Source organism: Venturia canescens, chromosome 1 (genome assembly GCF_019457755.1).
Source record: "Venturia canescens isolate UGA chromosome 1, ASM1945775v1, whole genome shotgun sequence".
NCBI classification, from domain to species: domain Eukaryota; kingdom Metazoa; phylum Arthropoda; class Insecta; order Hymenoptera; family Ichneumonidae; genus Venturia; species Venturia canescens.
The window spans coordinates 2,159,042-2,179,603 of NC_057421.1; the positions used below are offsets into that span (position 1 = coordinate 2,159,042).

General features: G+C 41.8%; 2 protein-coding genes across 3 annotated transcripts; both read right to left on the reverse strand.

Moving 5' to 3' along the window:
• Nucleotides 1-7,309: 7,309 nt before the first annotated feature.
• LOC122418994 (juvenile hormone esterase-like) lies at nucleotides 7,310-12,529 on the reverse strand. Its single transcript, XM_043433207.1, has 10 exons — nucleotides 12,449-12,529; nucleotides 12,103-12,372; nucleotides 11,703-11,840; nucleotides 11,219-11,369; nucleotides 10,547-11,010; nucleotides 9,654-9,822; nucleotides 9,377-9,585; nucleotides 9,109-9,256; nucleotides 8,613-8,754; nucleotides 7,310-8,223 (listed from the first exon to the last, which is right to left on the reverse strand). The coding sequence occupies exons 2-10, from the start codon at nucleotides 12,283-12,285 to the stop codon at nucleotides 7,905-7,907; spliced, it is 1,923 nt and encodes a 640-aa protein (XP_043289142.1). The 5' UTR covers nucleotides 12,286-12,372; nucleotides 12,449-12,529; the 3' UTR covers nucleotides 7,310-7,904.
• A 55-nt stretch (nucleotides 12,530-12,584) lies between these two features.
• On the reverse strand, nucleotides 12,585-15,865 carry LOC122418997 (uncharacterized). Of its 2 annotated transcripts, none has more exons than XR_006262795.1 (3): nucleotides 15,571-15,865; nucleotides 13,388-13,604; nucleotides 12,585-13,307 (listed from the first exon to the last, which is right to left on the reverse strand). XR_006262795.1 is itself a non-coding variant. In XM_043433215.1 (3 exons), exons 1-3 carry the CDS (start codon nucleotides 14,273-14,275, stop codon nucleotides 13,160-13,162), a joined length of 348 nt encoding a protein of 115 aa, XP_043289150.1. In that variant the 5' UTR covers nucleotides 14,276-14,628; the 3' UTR covers nucleotides 12,585-13,159. The 2 variants fall into 2 exon arrangements, 1 of the variants encoding a protein (XP_043289150.1); XM_043433215.1 differs by lacking the exon at nucleotides 15,571-15,865 and adding an exon at nucleotides 14,214-14,628 and having other exon boundaries at nucleotides 13,467-13,604.
• Nucleotides 15,866-20,562: the final 4,697 nt, after the last annotated feature.

The window sequence follows — 20,562 nt, forward strand, 5'->3', positions numbered from 1 at the left end:
TTCATCGCTCACATTATTCTCGAATCTCGACAAGCTTCCTCACACAGGATAGCGGAGCATGATGGAACAAAGTGTTTATCTCAAACAGTTCTTTCGCTACGACGCTGACATTGGACGTATTTTCATGTCTCCGGCATCAAATTCCATGATATAAAATTGTTCCTTCTTTTAGTTCACTCTGTACGAGGGAAACGTATCAAAAGCCGGGGTAAAAGATAATGGCTTTTACGACTTCCCGGATATTCATACATATCCATATCATACTATATACGCGTGCGTACATACATTCTTATTCTTAAGAAATACCTCCGAGTGGTATCCGCGTTCCCGAGTGTATAATAAATCTCCCTCCACCCAAATCATCTTCCAATAAACCCCGGAAATCGGTCTTACTAAACTTGTGACAAGCCTGGACAGAGAACTCTGCATATTCTCAATACTATTGCAGAGGCTTCGGGATATTATGTGCGCCATGTGTACCACCGGCAACTGTACTCGACGAACGCACCTAGTGGCAATTCGGAACCCTGAGTGAAGGAGGGTAGCGGCTGCGGCTCGGCTAAATAATGTCGCAATGATACTAATGAGTTTACAATTAGCCATTATCCTCACGGATAAATGTTCGGTTGCGAAACCTCACTAACTTGGCTACGTAACTCCGAAATTAAACGATCTGATGGGAATCGCGTGTTGGAAAAAACTTGATGATTTCAGCATGAAAATGCGCTTTCGAAATTTCGATTCGATCGAGTCGATTATTCGAAATTTCCTGGTGACCGTTTTTCCTACTTTATTTCGTTAAGAGTATGGATCAGTCGGCTAACCTCACTTGGAATTTTCGAAATCGAAATTCTTTGACACAGTTCGACCGATTGAAAAAGGCTCTGACAGCCTACGCAGGACGATGGCAAAAATCGGCTGACGGAGCCTTTTTTTAATCGGTCAAATTGTGCCAAAGATGAATTTCGATTACGAAATTTGCAGCTATCTCTCGCACTAACAGCCTCAGCTGATAGCCGCTGCTTCTCTGAATCATTTGAATCAGTACCGCAAAGAAATTGTATACGACAAGAAACTTGATTCCATAATAAATAAATAAAAAGTATCTTACAACAGTGAGAAGTTCGATAAAGTCCCAAATCAAAATTCCTACTTCCCTTTTTCTAGGAATAAACAGCCTCGCAAAGCTCATACGCGACTCTGTTCGTTTCTTAGGATAGCAAAAAACATAAATTCAATTTTAGCGAGCAACTCATCGAAATGATGAAGTCGCTGTTTTCAGTAGAATGAACAATAAACGAATTGGGGGGGGGGGGGTCCAAATTACCACGACGTTGTCTACATGCCACAAGATCGAAGCATCTCGTCATTCGTCGAGGTTCGATAGGGGGATGGATGTAACTGTCCGTGAATGCGTGTGTTCTTGTGCCTCTCCACTATGAATACCACACTCATAATCCTTTAGCCAGGACGCCAAATCCTCGGATTTGAATTTGTCGAGCGAGAGATGAGGCTTTACCTACATAATTTACTAGGTAGTTACGCTCTCCGGGGTGTTCTCTCAGTATATTTCCGCATCGGAGAAATGGCTCGGGCACACCAGAAGCAGATTGCTAACGTTGGTGGAACAGAATGGTCCGCCGTGTTTCTACTCCACTGTGCTTGGCTTACAACGCGCGATACATACGAACTTAAGGGTGTGCAAAAACACGCAACTCGGTGAAAGGTTTTGCATCGAACGGCGTTGAAATACAGGCATCGCTCATGCCCCTCGGAAGCCCCTTGTTGTTGTTCCCTGGTGGCACACAGCAGAGAGTGTGGACGAAAATTTTAGACCGCAGCCGAAGAGCTGCTTCGGTACTCAATGTTTCAGGAATTCCCGCAACGCGAGCCTCTCGCTCCGTCGCTTCCAAAAGTTCCTTATTGGATTTTGGCTCGATGTATATATACGAGTCTTTACGCAAGCTTTTTCTGAGCTTCGTGGCAAAGCTCGAATGCGTTTACCATTTCCGTGCATGCGCTCCGCTGAAAGACTGCAGGCTCGCAAAAGAACTACAAGAAATCCTTGTTTTTCGCGAGCCGTTGGATTGCGAGCTGGCAAATCTTTGGAGCCCGGTATTTTGTATTCTATCCCCTTATCCTCGGGCGCTTGATGACAACTCGAGTTTTTCAACTCTGAAAAATAATCACATGTGTGCGCTCAATCGGAAAACAGGCTCGTATAAAAAATCCTCTGGCGTTATTTGCTTTTGTTGTGTTATTGTTGTTAAGAAATGGAGAAACGTCGAACAATTTATCCCCCATTGAATTTACCTCTGGCTGAGCTTTCTCCTCGTATTTCCTGACTAGTGGAAACGAAAGTCCAACACACGGCGTACAGGGCATCGTGGACGCATCATTTGCAAAGCCTCAAGCTCTCGTCAATGTCACCATCCCGGTAGTCCCTCGAAGGCTTGCCGTTGTATCTTCCGTGGATCGCCCTGTTCCATCCTTCACTCAAGCAGTATAGTTGAACATGTCGTAACAACCGTCGTACGTGGGATGCGCTCGAATAATATCTGCACTCGCGGATCCACCGCTCTCTCGGTCCTCTAAAATTTTCTTCACGAGCACGAGAATCCGAATGGAAAATCGAAGCATTAAACTTTCCGAAATTACCGGAGCCACGAGGACATTGATCTTAACAACTGTTTTACTGTATCGCATCGCGCTTGAAAACTATATGAAAACAAAAAACAAGCTAACGCTCAGAGGCGCTTTCATAATCCGCGCTAGGATGAATGAGCATAGAAATTCTCACTCCCGAGTATTTTCAATATTCTGAATATTCATTCTTGCGGTTTCACCTGCGAATGCAAATTCTCATATTCTTTTGGAACGATCATTTGAAAAGACGAGGGAAAGCCATTCTCGTATCATCTCCATCGTATTGTGCTCTATTATTATTCTCGTGGTCGAGAGTCGGACGATTCGTGCGCCGTCGTTGACATCGACCCCTGTCCCACTAGACCGAACCCGGCAAGCATTCGATCTTTCTTCACGAAGCGTTTTTCCATCACAGCGATTGACGCTTGTCAATAAATATCGTCTGTTTAATTTTTTTCGCATTATTCGAGGTTGCATTCGCCAATGAAAAATTCGTCTTGGACTCGATCGCACAGGAACACCGATAGCCGCAATGAGTCTGCCAAACGGATAACTGAACACAGCCGTATACTCTTAGGTCGAGTGATAATGGAGGGTCGAATCGATGCTCGCAGCATATTCGAAAAATGATTTCTATTTGGCTGACAAGAATATTGAAAAGAGTTTGAAAGCGGAGCGGTTGACGAAGGCTCGTGTAGGAGGAGAAAAAAAGAGTATTCGCAGGGCGAGCGATCGATTGTCTCGTTTTTACATTGCACAGGACAAGAGAAGCGATGTTGGGGTGAAAGCTCTGAATGTTCACCGAGAGAAAAAACGGATGAATATTGAATATGCTTCCGGCAATAAGTGAGTCCACAGAGCGCGTGGAACGAGCCATGGAGAGAGGGACAACCGAAACGGCAGTTTCGGGGCTGCTTTTTTCCACTAGCTATTCCGCGTGTGCACGAGTTTTCAGGCAACGATTTCATCTAGCTCGTGTGCTATTGCTCCATCATCTCTTCTTTCGTGCCGTTTCACGATCGACGCCTCGCGCTATTCTCTTTTATTTTTCTCCATTACACGTGAATAGGGAAGCGAGGAAAAGAGGGGGAGGAGGAAGAGAGAGTACATAAACGCGACATTCAACCATCGCCTCATTCGGAATTGAATGCTCGTAAACGCGTCTATCCATGAAACGTAGAGACGCTGCTAAGCTCTGAAACGCCTCGATCGTTTAAATACATATGATTCGATGGCATATGCGTACAAGTGCATTGCTCGATATACCGAGGCCAAGGGGGGAAAAAGCTACGTGCAAAGGAGAGCAACACGATTTTTCGGGCCCTCCTCCCAATGCCGAATAACTGCGTTTCTTTTTACCGAAATTCGTCACACGTCCCACAAATATATCAACATATTCTGCAGCCTCTGATGCTGCAACGATCACGCATTTATTCCTTTCTTTTCTTATGGCGTTATGAAAATTTGAAGAATTTCTCGACCTTTCATTGTCCACGGATTTAAAGTTCGAGAGTTAAACTTGCTCGCCCTTTCCCATGAGAAACGACTCGGTCCAACTGTGTCTATGCAGTAATACGTGGAACTTGAAGCGACTACATTAAACGAGGCATGCCAGCTGCGACGCGGAGAGGTAGAGCTTTCCCGTTCATATTCCATTGTCGCCTAGGTAACGAGGGTCAATTTTTGCACTATCGAACAATATGTCGCATTAGAGCATTGTTACGGGAGCGTAGACTCCGGTCTGCTATCATGCAGCGTTGGCTCGAGCTCGTTTCCATCGGGCTCGTTGCGCGCTCGCATCGTAATCGATGCTCCGGCTTGATTTGCATTTCGCGGATGCGGACAGGAAACTGCCTCTTTGTCACGAGCCTGCCTCGATCACATCGTCGATATCGTTCTCCTACATGGGGTCGGACAGATTGAGACTATTTTCACGTTAATTTTCTTCGTCGCAGGGGGCTGAAAAATAAATAATTGTCGATTCAACGCCAAAGAAAATGTCTACAAAAATGGAATCGAATTTCTCCGGCTCCTAATTGGCTATTGATTCAAACGAAACTGCTCCATCGAATTAGTACTTTTCCGGGAATATCTCGCGTCGAAAACAACCAATGAGCCCACTTATTGGACTCTCGATAAAAATATGCCGCGCACTCGGTGCTGACAAATAATTTGGGCGATTATTTACTCGCGCCTTCGTCACACGTAATTCGGCACTCAATCATTCCAAGTTCATGCATTATTTTGAGAACGAAACCTTCCAACTGGCGCTCGTTATCTACGAGTGTATCCTTGTTTGTCGAAGCCGTGCTAACTGTTGTCAATGGTCACAACACACAGAGGAACGCTTTCGAAAACTCTTGACTGCAGAGAAAACGCTAGAATGGAGATAAAATGTGGGATGAACACGAGGAGAGATGCGCGCTCCGACGAACATCGAGTGACGCGATCATGCTATTTTATCTGGTTTAGAGTCCTTCGGGAATCTCCTCTCTCTCTCTCTCTCTCTCTCTCTCTCTCTCGATAAATGATGACCGGGTGAACAGAGAGAACGAAAGAGATCCGGTAGTCGACCGGAAAACAATTATTCGAGAAGAGGACAAATATCCGGGTGATGCAATAGCATCATCACGGCTAACTTATTTGTCTATGTAAATCGTCAATCAACGAGCGGTGAACGGAATCGAGGCTCGTGTGCTGAGGGTGATGGCGGTGATGACGCGCGTCTCCCATGCAAAGTGAAAGCGACAGCGCGGACGGACAAGCATTAGCAGAATCTCCATGGAGAATTCACTTCGATTTACGAATATTTATATGCTTATTAAACCCTTTTTTTCTTTCAATTTTTCCTTCTAATCTCTCATTGCCGAGCTCAGACGTTGATTCTCAGTGCCCGGCTTCGTCGGGCCACGAATATGAGAACGATTTTGCGTTTCATTTCCAACGCTTTATCGGAAGAGTATCGAGTTTTACGATGGGGCCAATCTATAGCCAATCCAGCGATTGCGGAATCGCCGGAAATGAGCTTCAAGTTGAGTGATAGATTCAACTGTTTTTATTTGTCGCTTCGAATGACGAATCGGCGCCACTCGCTCTCTCGGCTTTTCGTACCACCGTGTTTTCCAAACGCATTCGCGTTCGCGGTTCCAAGTATTCGCTGGGTCAAGCAAGCATTATTTTTATAGAGCTCCTTTGTGCACTAACTCTTGCGCAGCTATACGCACTCGCTGCAACCTTAAGAACGCGCGTGTGACTTACTCACAAATCTGTGAGACATTCCACGCTGAAAAATTAAGCTCAAAGGGGTCAATGGTTGGCCATTTTTCTCGAAGACAGTAATGCCACAGAAAACCATTAAATTTCGACTCGCAGAATCGATCGCCAGAACCGTGGCTCGGTCATTCTCAACGTCCGGTTGCCTCGTTTCGTTTGCTCCAAAAGTTCGATAAAGGGAAGAAATCGAATTCACGCGAATCGAGGGGAGTCTTTCGTTATGAAAGTTTGACGTGGAAAGCCTCATGTACGAGATACGAATCATCGATGGGTTCCGTTCAAATGGTCCACGAAAAACTATAGTTTCAGTAATTCTAGGGGACTGTTTCGCCGCTGACCTCTGTGTACACCGCTTCAAATCTGAAGCTTTTAACAATTTAGCAATCACACTCGTGGCCAACTGCTGTACTCACGAGTTTCGATTTTTCCAACTCTTTTTTCTAGTAAAAGGACACGTTTGCTTGATTCTTCCGTTTTTTATGCTTTGTGCCCATCGAATGGCCACGTTTCGTTAAATTCAAAGAACGTCAACAAACTGTCAACTTGTCTCTAACCAGACGTTCACGGATCGTGTGCAACAGCAGTGTTTCAACATCATACAAGCAAAAGAAACTGGAGATGGCACAAATTTGAAGCTTCGATCTCTCACGCTATCGAGAAAAATAAAAATGGACGTGGAGTGAATCGCAGGACCGCGTTGCAAAACTTTTTTAATTTTTTCCAAATTATCGTCTCTCCAGAGTCCACTATTCAAGCATGCTTTTGGCTGAATTTTTTCAAAATCTCTCTCACACGAGTTTTTCGACGAATATTAATATTTTCCGGGGTTTTGTGTATTCGCGAAACGAATTATCTTTTCATTTCCTTTTTCCATTGATGCACGAAACACGATTTTCAAACAGATTTGCTTTTCCATTTCCGGAATGATTTTTTTTCGGGATATTGGGTTTCGTACAAAACACGGGGATTCGAACGGAAATGTTGGACAATGAGTGAGCATGTTTCTTATCATCGAGTCACTTTTCTTCGTTAACATGGAAGGTTTTTTTTCATAAATTCGAGCCTTCTCATCGTTGCATGATCGGAAATCAAAATTCCCTTATTCATTTACGAAGCTATTCACGAGTCGTGCTGGTTTCGAAACATATTTTCGATGAGGCAGAACACGAAAATTTTTTGATCCAACGATGCGTGCGTGGGTGTTCCGTTTTTCCGTTAATTCCCGAAATAAAATATGAAACGGTACAAATCCGAAAAGTCGTCGAACCACCCAAACACTGATAACATCAATTTTTAAACAGATTTCTAACCGTTGAACGGAACCGTTGAAAAAATAACATTTTTTCCAGAATTTATGTACCGGATTTACGCAAATCTTCTTTTCGTATCGTTTATGACTGTCCATCGATGTATTTTATTTTCAGCGCATGAAACATTTCTGTTGCGTGTTGCAATCACTACAGTCTTTCGTTACAACAAAACTATCAACGTTCGTATCGTAATAAGTACTTAATTTGTAAACGGCCAAAAACCGCAACAATAACGGTGATTTAATTGAACGTCAGCGTACATCATTCCCATGCAATTCCCTTCACAGACGGATCAATCGATATTAGAATGAAACGAGGAGATACGAAAGAGTGCATTTCCAAGACCAGGTCACGTGATTATCGACTTGATAATTCTTCCGATAGCGCTCGGTCTGGACGAGGTTCGTCGCATTGAATATTTTATAAGTAGTTCCAAGTTGTGCACGACGGTGATAAAATCAATTTCGAGCTCGTTACATTCTGCATAAGCCTGCTGATTTATTAACGCGTATGCCGCTTCGTTCATTCCGATTAATCTGACGAGCGCTTTAGAACTAACTTAAATTATTGACAAATACTGTGTTATTCGTGACGCTTTTTCTCGGAGTGTTTTCTCTCCTTTCTTTCTAGTTTCAACGGATTTTTTCATATTTTACCAGTGCAATGCTCGCCATTTCAGTCCTGGAGAACTACCAAAACAATGAAAAGTAGAAAAGTGTTTAAAAAGTACGAAAAATAACTGGAGGTGGCGACGTCTCTGGTAGAACCTCCTTTCTCCTCAGACTCATTAGAGTAATCGTCGTCGGAATCAACGGGAAACAATTTGTCGAAGGGGTAGCTTACATTGGCCATGAGATATTCCCAAAATCCCATTCTCTCCGGCAGGAAGTCCTGCTCCATCCTCATTTCCGTTGATCTTCCGGTACCAATTCTCATGTATTCGCCATTCTCCTGATAGGCTCGCCAATCCGTCGTTAATCTGACGCTCGGTTTCCTGAGTACCCAATAAATATTATAAAGCTTACAGAAACCTCGTACGATTGTTGTTTTCATTCTGATCTACGTGTGATTTATCATTGTACAAGGTGAAAGAGGAAAGGAGTCGTTACGATGTGTCGATTCACCGTTTTCTTTGCTGCATCAGCAACAATTCGTTTCCCTCAATATTTGGTATTCGTCTCGTGTTCTCGATAGTTATCGCAAAGGTATCGATCCTTGGATGCTTCGGTAGATTAGAAATGATTGTGAAAATGCGATCATGGAGTATGATTGGAATATGAAAATGTTGGTAAAGCAATGACATTAAAAATTCATTGCAAAGTAGTCCATTCGTGAATTCTTGATACAATGGTGATTGCGGTTCTTGACACTAAATATTCATACCCATTTTTGACAAACGTCGACCACATTTCAGTCATTATGTTGATCATCGTCCAATCACTCGCTGTGTTATGCAATGGGAGACTCGCGTACACTCTGTTCAGACACGGGAACAAGTAGTTCATGTCGTCCAAGTGCATCACTCCTTTAAACAATGTAAAACATTTGGCGGTGATAATCGTACTTTGTCTAGCCATTTTCAGTTAGCCCGTGGGACATATATACGGATGCACCCACTTTTCAAAAGGTCTCACAGGAACATGGGAGTTAGCGAAGGGAGAAGATTGGAATTCAGCTGATGAAGGGGCTCGTGAAAACGCAGGAGGGTAACGATCGAAAATTTGTTGTTGAATTGCTGCATCATTTTTTAGATTAGCGAAATAATTAATCGTCAAATGAAGATGAATGCCAACAGTGAATTGTAAAAAGGCAGCTGATTTGACGTTGATTTTGTAATGCAAATGTTTGATTTTATTGAAAATATTGCTATTTTTCTTACCATATCGACGAGGAATTCCGTGTCCGTAAGCATTAGAAAACGTGCCCTCGTAAGCGAAAAGGAAAAAGTAGGCACTCGAGTTCATTTTCTCGCTTTGGTAATTGAGGGCTCGATAACTCGACCATATGAATAACCCATCACCTGTCATCTGAAATATTTCTGTTATCAAATTCGCGGCGACGAAAGCGAGCTGGTACAATAATTTCGATACAAAATCGACGGTGAATCTACAGAATGCCTAATCGATGCTTGCGAATGAATTACTTACTTTAGTCAAATTATTTTTTGCCTCAGTTAACATCCGATTTCGAACGAGGACATCATGGCTGTCGCTGTTCGGTGGAAAGTAAAATTCAGCCAGTGCATCCGCGAAAGCCGTCGTGTTAGCAACGACATCGCCGTACTCGAGAAAAGACGTAATAACACCGTCGAAGTTTTTGTTAAATTCGTCAAAAATTTGTTGGTTTTGGAATAATTCTGGCGTAACAAAGAATCCATGTAAACCAAACTGAAACACATCGCCATTGTATTATTAACTGACGCACCTGATGTCTTCAACAATCCTTCGTCCGCAACCAGCCCCGTCATCCAAGGAATGTCACGAAATTCACCACGCTCTATGATCCGCATGGGATGGTCGGTTACAATCGGGTCGTCGCTGACGAGTTCTACCGTCGGGCCGAACACGCAATATGGATTCAATCTCCAGACGAGCTTCAAGTCAATTATCAACAAATTTATTTTTATATTTGACAAAGCATTTACTCAGTCTCGTGTTCAGTAATTTCATGAAAATTCATTCATTTTCTTGTAGATTTATATAAACTTGTAAATAATGTAGTTATCCATTGATTTCGATGATAAACATTTCATATTTTATAATCTTTATCGGTCTAGGCATGGAAATATTATTTTTTCAATGATTTTTGTACAATGAAGTTAAAATGATCGCCCATTCGTTTTCAAAATGACAAAAGAATATTATAACATATTGATTAGGTCGAAACTGGAAGAAAGCGAAACATGCGTCGGAGCAGAATACACGAAATGAGTATTATCAGTAGATAACCGAGAACAATATTATGTCTTGAGTCTACGATTACAAATCTACGTTTGCAGAACGGTTTTATCTTTGGAATTCGGTGTCTCATAAAATATTAAACGTCAAATACAATTTTTTAATCGTTTAAGTACGTAATGAGACGCTTGCAGATAATAAAATGCAAACACTGAAATAGCCCAGACGTAGTCGTCAGTTGTAAATCATAAATTCATCGAGATTTTTATTTAAAAAATGTTCTCGTAGCGAATGAACCAGAAAAAATAATGATTCGAATATCTTGGATGCTAGGAAAGCTCTTTACCACAAAAACGAGCAAATGGTTGGAAAAATTTCATGTTAATATCCATTCGTGATGATTGTTTTTGTTGCACTTACGAATAGCAACATCTCCTTGGCCAGCCTCGAAGGGCTAAACTGTCTGAAACACCGTAAGATTTTTTCATCCTCCTCAACAGCTGCGTCGTAGCCACTCATTTCCGTGTCGTTCGTGAATAGTTCTTCCAGGTCATTTGCAAAATTTTGAACGACAGTTTGAGTCGTGCAGCCGAGACTCTGTGCGACCATGAGGTACCTGAGCCTCATAAAGTACGGTGGGTGTACAGAAAACTGGGCAAAGGCCGAACCGCTGTGGGTGATATAATTGTTGAATAATCCTTCTGAACTCTTTGACAGAGCAATAAGATGAGTAGATGCAGCTCCGGCACTGTGACCAGCGAGAGTCACGATGCTCGGGTCACCACCGAACGGCTCTATATTTTTCTGAACCCATTTCAAAGCTTCCCGAATATCTTTCAATGCGTAATTACCAGGAACGACTTCCGTTGCGCTTGACAAGAATCCTGAAATTAAAGCAGGCAGAATATACGGTTTTACGCTCGTGTCGACTCTTTCGATTCGAACGGATCCAACCAACGAATTGATCGTAGTAAAGCTTTCGGTTTTTCAGAATTTAATTAGAATTTCGTACGGAATGGTTTTGATCATATTCGTTATTGCTACAAAAGTCAGATGAACGCTCATTTACAAAATAGTGTGATTGAATCTCACCGAAAATGCCCAATCGATAATTGACAGTGACCAAAATGATATCCTGATCCATCAGGTAATCCGGTGCAAAATAAGTGCTGTTGTTACTGCCTGAGATGAAAGCCCCACCGTGAACAAACACGAGAACAGGGAGCCTTGGCTCAATCACAGTCTATAAAAACGTGTGGATCGATTAGTAAACGCGAGGATCGATAAAAACTTTCCAAAAACAATAATTTTTAGTTTTTTTACTTGCAGTTTAAAACTGCATGAATAATTTGCCAAAACTAATGTGTCGTTGAGGAGAAATTTTCGCAACGGGAATAGAAAACTGGAACCTTGACTTCGTTTCGTTAATTGAATCGCGGCAACGTTTAGCCTTTCGACCTTGTTACACAATCTATTTAAGCAGACGCTCCACGTAATCAACGAACATCAGGTTTATAAATAATTGTCAGCACTCATCGTCATGAGTTATATTTTATCATTGCCGAGTGGAATTTACCATAGGAACGAAGATATTCAGATGTAGACAGTTCTCGCTTCCTAAAATGTTTTTATCTGCAGTCAGATGAACGCACATTGGTCCATCCTCGGTAGCGTCACGGATGTTCGTCCAATTTTGCGTCCACGCTCGAGGGCTCTACGGAGAGTTGATCAACATTTTTTCACATCTATCATTCATCAAAATTATTAGTAGGACGAGCAAGCACCGAAGTTAAGTAGAAGCAACGAATTGAGCCATGGAATATCTTATGAGAGTTGGCAAAATGAAAGAAATCGATGAATCTCACTCAATCATGTCACCAGAAAAATCTTTAGACTGCTCTCGTAATAAAAAGTTTTCTTCAAACACCGCGAAGCAAGAAAGTTTGAGTAAAACTCGAAAAAAATCTTGAATCTACCTGAAATCGGAGTTCACCAATCGGTGGTTCCGCATAAGGAATACCGAGATAAGCAGCAACGCTGACGTTTCTCGCACTCGTCATCCATTTACCCCGGACAGTGCCATAGTTCGTCGTGACCATGGGTGAATCGCGGGCACCCACGAGCACGAGTAGAGCAAATCCGTACAGGGCAGACCACATATTGCCCAGCAACACGTAGAGAAACGAAGATAAGAAAAGCCTTCGAAGAATTTAACGTTTTTAAATCATGGGTGAAAATCTTTTCAGCTGCAAAAAACAACCAAATTTTTAGACTCGTTAGCACTAATGGAAGCAACATGGAGCTTTAAAATCGAGAACCAACCGTTTACCCGGCCTCGTGAAATGAACTGGTGTTTTCCAACGATTACCCATTAGCCTATACTTGTTTGTTTTCTCGCCCGCTCCCCCCCCCCCCTCCCCCCGCCCCATTTTTCCCTCTCTATTATTCTTTATCTCTTTTTTGTGTCTTGCTCGTTTACTTGGAAGGGGAAATACCAAACGTTTGATGCCATACGCAAATATAGCCAGAAAGGTTTAATTGAACGGGTACGCGTTGAAGCTGTAACTGCCAATTGTCGTTATGAAATAACATCGAGATATATGATATATTCTGTGGCAATAAACGACCCTGTAAGCTCCTCCCAGAACCAGCGATGCTTATTATTCTTCTCTTATACGAACTACAATGTTTCGAAGCATATTTCACTGGCGCACTTCATTTTTTGCGTGAGAAATTCTAACTTATTAACAATTTGAGTGCAGCATTTTCGAATTGAGATACAACGGTACGTGTCGAATAAATGATAGACGTGAGATACAGGATTTTAGCGAGCGATTACACTCATTTCGTAACTATTTCGTAATCGTTGTTAAGATCAGAAGGGAGCTTCAAAGATTTGGAAAAATTGTATTTCGTAAATCTAATGAGCGCTGTGGAAGAACTCCATGGAAGGGAGTAAACGAAACAAATGAATAGTTTTGAGGGAAATTAAGAAAATTCGCCATTCGTGACATTCGCCTCGTGGGAAATCCGTCAGATTGGAAAACGTAGGAACATTCGGTGAGTCCTGAGCGCCTCGGGATGACCGTTCGGAATCGTCGGACACGCAGAAATAGCTTGGTGGGTCCAGCACTTCGGTGCGGAGGAGTTTCCGGAGGTGGATTTCTCGGAGGCGACTTTTCTGGGGAAAAAAAGAAATACGAAGGATAAGAAAATAACGTGGGGATTGTGAAAATGATTTCGCTTAGTTTCAACACGAACCGCTGCAGGGATGGCATCCCGATGGGGTTTCTCGCTAATCAAATATTTTGGGCCGTTCCCAGGCTTCTCGTCGTCAAACCTTGCGGATCCTGAACTGTGCGAAACTTCAAATTTGACGGGTAACATACGCTTCGCGACGGCGACCTGACGGTCCCACGGCTCGGTCCGTGGACAGGAACCTCCAACCAGAGAAATTATCGCTCGTGGCTCGAACATCCTGTAAACCGTATAAAAGCGTAATAATTATTGTCAGACAGAGCGGAAGCTCGTCACGCCCCACCTTCAGGGTGTCATGGCCATTTCGTTGACCGAGACCCAACGCTGTTCAATGAATTCTGCGTTCGGGTAGCTTTTCGTGAGTTTCGCTCGCTCATTTTAAGTAATAAAATTTTTTAGTGATTTGCAAAAACTACAATGTTCTAGTTTGATAAAATATAACAATGAAAATTCATTTTTTTCTACTAAGTTTCCATTTTTTTCTATGAACTGAATATTATTAAATAATTAGAACTCGAACGTCGCAGGCTCCGTTTATTTTACAAGAATCTTAAAGTCTTTATCGTTGGTGAGAATATCTTTGAGTTCACTTCAGAGAATCATTTTATTATGAATCGCCACCATCTTCATGAATCAGTGAGATGCTGAATAAATTCAGCTCCTTCCGACAGAAACTTCCGATTTTTTTTTTTAAATCAGTAAAGAAGAAGCGAGATGTCCATCATCGTTACTCCGATGGCTTGCTTTATACCAGGTCAAAGATCAATCGGGGATTCAATTACACGGAGGTGACACTGGCCAGAAGATGGGGAAGAGAAATGAGATATACCGATTGAGAGTAGAGTCAGCAGGAAGTTTGTTGACACACCGAGACATCGAGGATCCCTCCATCTCCCAGCCCTCTCTCTCCTCCTCTTGCGATTCTGTCTCTCCTTGGGGGATTTAATTTACTAGATGTGCTCGACGAGATGATCTCAGTTCCCGATTATGTGAAATCGCATGGAAGATTGCGCGACATGCACTAGGCCAAGTTAATTTGATTACTGGGAAAGCAGTGATTCGAGCTTCGATATAAAAGAGCGAATAATGTCGTAAGGATTATTGAAAAACACACAGCAAATTAGACGATGAATCGAGGGACGTTGATGCGAACCGAAGTGATTGGTTCGATCGTAACGTTCGTTACGATTGCAACAAAAACTGACACTGACTCGTCATTTTTGAGCTGGCCAAATAACCGAACAATAAACAATGAATTTCGATGAAACGGATTGCAGCCATACCGCGTGTTACGAGAGTTCAGAAAATTACATGAGCTGTGAATAGTTTGAAAAATGTTGAGACATTTTTAGCGGGGAATAAGAGATGAAATGGTATAGAGCATCGAGGCGTTCGAGGATGACGGAGCGAAGGCGACGAGCTGAATAAAACATGAATAGGCGAAGAGCGTGGGCGTATGCATATGTGCGAAGGATCGTGAGGAAAAATATCGAGACAGATGGAAGGTCGCACCGCGTCCAGAACACTGTTGTTTCACATCCATTATTCGATCCCTGCACTTCGATTACTTTCATCTTTCATTTTTTGCACTCGTCTTTGCACCCAGAATTCATTTCATTTGGCAATTTCTCGGTTGAGACAGCAAGCGGTCGGGATAAAAGTGACAATGATAGTCGAGCGAATGGTTGTTGAGGTTAATGGTGCGAGCGACCGACGACGGCAGTAACGAAACGTCGCTGCACATATAATTCTTCTGCTTTCATACGTTTTCTCAAATCTTCGTGGAAATTCACGCACGCACTTAACATTCTAGTGAAGAATAAAATACGCAGGGATTATATGCACGCGCTCTAGAAATCTGAATACGCAAAGTCCGGTCGGGCAAACGGATTGGAAATACAGCGCTTTGGAGAAATGATGAAAAAGCTTTCGAGGTGGCAACGGACGTGAAACGAGAGCGGTACAAGTCCGGAGTGAGCGTGTATTTCTGTGTCCGTTTTCCGGTGAGAAAGCGCCAGTGCATATACACATACGCGACACGCTCCGAAACGAGAAAGAGAGAAATCTACTAGACGGCTGTGCCAGTGATGCATCGTCCCGAGAGATTAATGCATTGCCTCCGAGCACTTTGTTAGAATGAATAACGAGCTCGCTGCAATAATGATATTCCCGTTAAAATGACCCACCAGTGCTTTATTTCTCTCCTGTTGCTCTCATATTAATGCTCTCCTCCACGGTGTGATCCTTTCCGTATTTTATCTTTACGATATAATCGGAATTACGATCCGTAAGATATGGATCATCAGCTCGTCGAGCCAGCTCGCTAAACGTCTCGACGATTCCAATCCACGCGAATAACATCTGACGATTCAATTAGTGAGACGCTGCGATGAAAGTACATTCCGACTATTTTTGGCTCATTAGTTATAACGGCACTCAGCAGAACCGTGAGATCAATGAGCTTTCGATATTCACTCTCATTCCAGTTGCGATCGTCTGTAAAAGACAAGAAAATTATTTTAAAATAAGAATCATATCATATACACAGCGAGTTCAGACATTCAGTGGGGTTTGCGATTGTGATTTCGATCATCCTTACAGTGCATCCATCAAGCTTCGGACTCCCTTCGTCTTTTGAATCGGCGATTTGTATTTGCCTTGGAAATTATGTATATGAAAATTTTCGATTCATGAAAAAGACGCCAATCGAATCCAACAGTTCAGCAGACTCTGCGTTCGGTGTGTTAAGCATTATTTTGATGAAAGGTAAGAAAAAAGCTCATGTTTAAAGCATGCTAATTTTGCGAGCCCTGTGGACGACGTGGGGCAAGAGATGCAGAGACGATAGGATGAGAGAAGGTACGTTCTCGGGTGTCCTCGGGGGAGTAGTAGCCTGGTAACATCCTAATGAAGTATTTACCATTCTATTACAGCTAAAAAAGTGGTGCTCGACTGTCCTTCAAAATCCTATTTCGATGAGGCTATGCTGGTCTATCCGGATCTGTGCCTCAGCTCGTTCGCCTTGCCTCGTTCCTCAATGTATTCTCCTCCTTTTTTAGAGCTCAACTGTACTGTGTTTTTAGAGCTCCCGACAGATTCGGCGCGCATATACCTACAGGAGAAAAAAAGAAGGAGGTAAATCGTACAATAAGGTCAGTTACAACGTACGTACTACGTCCATGCAGATACCGAGTTTGTGTCACTGTATATTACTACGTACACGTGAAATTAGAGTGATTATACCGTTATATCGTACGTGTGCCAGAGTCGTGTGACACATCTCCCTTGCGGACGACTCGTCTGTATACGATGAGAAATGTTCTTCCGTGAGAAAACATGCGTACATATATATATTCCGTAACGTGCCCTTTGTAACTCAAGAATAATCTGCTCAAGCCATTTAAAACATTAAATGAATTCCTGTTTTTACTCTCCCACCTTCGTTTTTCCCTTTTCTCTCGCTCTCTCCTTTTCCCTCCTGCAGTCGCATTTTATTGAGGTTTTTTGTCTCAATTTTACGGCTGAATAAATTCAGTTTAATTCACCGGGAAGCTGATCTTCCACGCGTAAATTTACCCGTGTGCTTACCTATTCCCAGTTGGTTAGTGTACATTCAAACTGTTTGCAACTTCAGTTCCGTTGGGTCCTCTTGTTACACGAGGATTATTCGTTTTCGTTCATAAATAGGAATATCTCACTTGCTTTAAAACTAACTTGTGTCAATATTTTTGTACCGGCTTTCCCCCTTTCTCTCAACACTGTGATTGTAAATCGAAGACAGCTCCGATTCCGGTGCTGATGGCGGTTGATCGTTCCGATGCTTACGACTTTTGGTAGGACTTGCTCCGACGCCTGTCGCACGAATCTTTCTGCAATTTAATAATTACGACAAAGAGACGAATGACTTGTAGCTGAGCGAGAGGAGTCGTGCGTTAACACATTTTTTGTTGCTTTTTTCTTATGAATCTGCATTTACTTGCTTTTTTCGTTCGTTTATTTTCTCATTGAATTCCCGTTACCGCATCTATCGTATTTGGGAACGAATGTTCGTGCACTCCGATCCATTAGATAATGGAGGACAAGAATTCGTCAATCGATCAATCTTTATCTCCAGTTTTTCCTCTGCATTTAATGTGGTTGTTTGGTATTCACTAGAGAGGCTATAATCCTCGAGGGCGAGAGCATATTTTCGAATGTATTTTCAAATAGGAGGATTACCTGTCCACAGGCTACCGGTATGAGCCGGTACATAATAGAAAACAACAGAGACAATTCTATATTTTCACGCATTTCGAAATACCTCTGGATCGTGGTTTATAAATAACATGCGAATTTTGTTTATTACAGAAGAGCTCCCGATTCGATAATATTTAGTAAAATATAATCGATAATTGCGAATAAACATCGAGGCATTAAATAATACGGGAAAAAGTGCGATGGTTGTTCTCACATTTAAGAGAATTAGTGGCTCGCCCGAGAGCTCGATACAATTTGATGCATTGTGTGCACCGAATAACCCGTTGAATTAACGGATTTATCGATATTTATCGACTCGATGTTTTATGCGTGTTTTAAGTTGAATGAAAGGCATTAATTTCATCCGGAATCATCAGAATATGCGGTATGATAAATCTGAAATATGAAATTCGCTCACCGATCGTTATGTGCTTCAACTTTCATATCGTGATGTATAAAATTATAATATTTCGGCGGATCTGCATAGCGGCCGGTCATATACCGCGAGCGTACGAATATCCGGATTGACACATGGCCTTTGGCTGTACAGGGTGTCGAGGAGAAATCTTCGCCAAAAATTAACGACGCAGGGCTGCGAGACTCTGAAAAATAAAATGAATGGAAAATTTAATTTCGCTGGATCTTGAAAATCTGGCTGGCTGTCTTTTGGACTTTCGAGTCGATTTTTCGAACGATTCTCTAAACGCATGCACGTTGATGTTCTCGTTTTAATGTCGCTTTAACGATCGTACACCATTTTATTCGGTTTTGCCGGGTTCTTCTTTCTCCTACACTTTGATGTCTCTCGCGCCTCGACGATCTCTCGCTCCATAATAATACAGCAACTATTAAAACTGACGATTTCCGAGAAATATTAACCAGGCGAGATCTCGCACATCTTAACTGATGCAGGGACATTTACGCGTCGTAAAAGTCTGCAGCACCCAGCGAGAGGAAGGCTTCTTAAACGTTTTACATCGTCGGAAAATCACATGTGGAAAATTGACAAAATTTATTGAATGCATGCCCGTGCCCGTCGACCGTTATTCCACTTTTCTTCGAACGATCGGGCACCCTCGTGATCGCAGTGTATCGAATTTCCTCTCTTCTTGGCTACAAATAAAGTTCAAGAATAAACCTTTTCCATTTGTTCATCGATTCATCATTATTTTCTCATTCTTGAGCTCCAAAAATGGGCTTTCATTTAGGGAAAATAAAAATAACAAAAAAGTTGAAACAAAAGAACCGTTTTGCCACTTGCCCTTAGACTCCAGAAATTCGTTGCTGTCGCTCCTTTCAGTTCATCGACCATTTCAATATGCCAAGGAAAAGCGTAGGTTTTCTGTCTCAGGCTGCATCCTCTCACTTTCTTGTAGTTAGATTAGTTCGGCAGCTTTCTTCGCGCCAGCAAAGCCAGCTTCAATAATTAGCGTAACTTTGATGTAAAAGTTACGAGTTTGTGTGAAATTTGCATAAACGTTGCGAAAATAACTCGAGTTTCTGCCAGGTACTTGTATGCACGTTTGATATTATATAATGCTTTTATTTCTGCTTCGATATTATTTCATTATCCGGTACCTGAAAACCGCCAACTCTGTTTATAACGTTCAATGAATCTCTCAAGTACGTACTCTTCGTCGACTAATATATATTGTCTCCATACCTTCATATTGCATCCGAAGTTACAGTGAAACTCTTCAGATCTTTACGTTCAATTGAATGAACGATTCGAAATAGAATCTCTGCTCGAGGATTTTATCGAACTTCATTTGTAGCGACTCCAACATCGAGATATCTTCGGTCCATCTTTCCATTCGTACTGGAATATCAGGCACAAATATTGTTGCAGCCAAATCATGTATACGGACACGAGGAAACGAGAAATTTCCGCTCCCAATACATCGACTATGATGAATCATGTTGGAACAGAAAAAAAATATTTTTTTTTTCAGTTTACAATATCTAGAGCCATGAAGTGCTGGAATCGCATGGATTCCGAGCGAAAATATCAACGAGCACTGCAAATGACACGATTTCATACCTCAAATTTGATTTTTTTAAAAATTACGTCAAGCCTACGCGAATGTGAAGTGCTCCTGAAATAATGCAATCAGCAATGCAGACAGACATTTGAAAAGCTAACGCGAGGCGCGTGTATGCTTCTCTTGATTACCGGCAGCGGATAAAAAAAAATTCAGGTGGTACGAGCTCTGGTTGAAGTAACGCGGAGCTCGTCGATATTGTGCACTGAGAAAAAAATTTGTTTCAATGAACTAAATCCATTTGGTTGAAAGGAAATTTAGTAGATTCAACTATTTTTTTTTGTTGAATAGCGAATTGCGTAGTTCATTCAACTAAATTAGAAAAATGTCTTGCAGTTGAATCGACTAAGGATATCATTTAGTTGAAACAACTAATACCATTTATTTGCTTCAACGAAATGTTCCTTTATATATACCATTTCGAATTGATTAAACAGTATCATTGTGATAAATAAATGAATTTGTGTATTCAAAGAAATGGTGAATCAATACAAAAAAAAAATTTGCTGAACGAAAACGATAAATTTGATTCATTTAAATTGCAAAAGCAACAAAAAATTAGTTATTTAAACAAATATTTGTTTATCTCAACAAATATTAACGAAGTTATATTTTGTCGATTGAATAAATATGGAAGTTTATTCGCTATAATGTGGGAGATCAACATTCATATAACTTTTATTCCTCTACAACTGAAAACATGTTTCAAATCACCTTTCGTTGAGTTATTTCAACTATCCCATTTGTTTCTTCAATTAAACGAAGATTTTATGTCTGTTTTTTCATTCTCAATCCTTAAGCCTCATTCCCTGGCACGATTTCTGGTGCGCCAAAAATCAGCCAGAGAACGGACGGATAGAACGCTCTCACGCCAACAGAGCACCACCTATACGCCTATAA

Coding starts and splice junctions, on each gene's coding strand:
- LOC122418994 (XM_043433207.1), bottom strand. CDS start 12,285: ATGTGGTCTGCCCTGTACGGATTTGCTCTACTCGTGCTCGTGGGTGCC. Junction 11,011..11,218: donor TTATCGATTGGGCATTTTCG/GTGAGATTCAAT, acceptor CTTTAATTTCAG/GATTCTTGTCAAGCGCAACG. Junction 8,224..8,612: donor TCGACGTTTGTCAAAAATGG/GTATGAATATTT, acceptor TTGGGTACTCAG/GAAACCGAGCGTCAGATTAA.
- LOC122418997 (XM_043433215.1), bottom strand. CDS start 14,275: ATGGAGGGATCCTCGATGTCTCGGTGTGTCAACAAACTTCCTGCTGAC. Junction 13,605..14,213: donor GCTGACTCTACTCTCAATCG/GTATATCTCATT, acceptor TACGGTTTACAG/GATGTTCGAGCCACGAGCGA. Junction 13,308..13,466: donor CACAGTTCAGGATCCGCAAG/GTTTGACGACGA, acceptor TTTTTTCCCCAG/AAAAGTCGCCTCCGAGAAAT.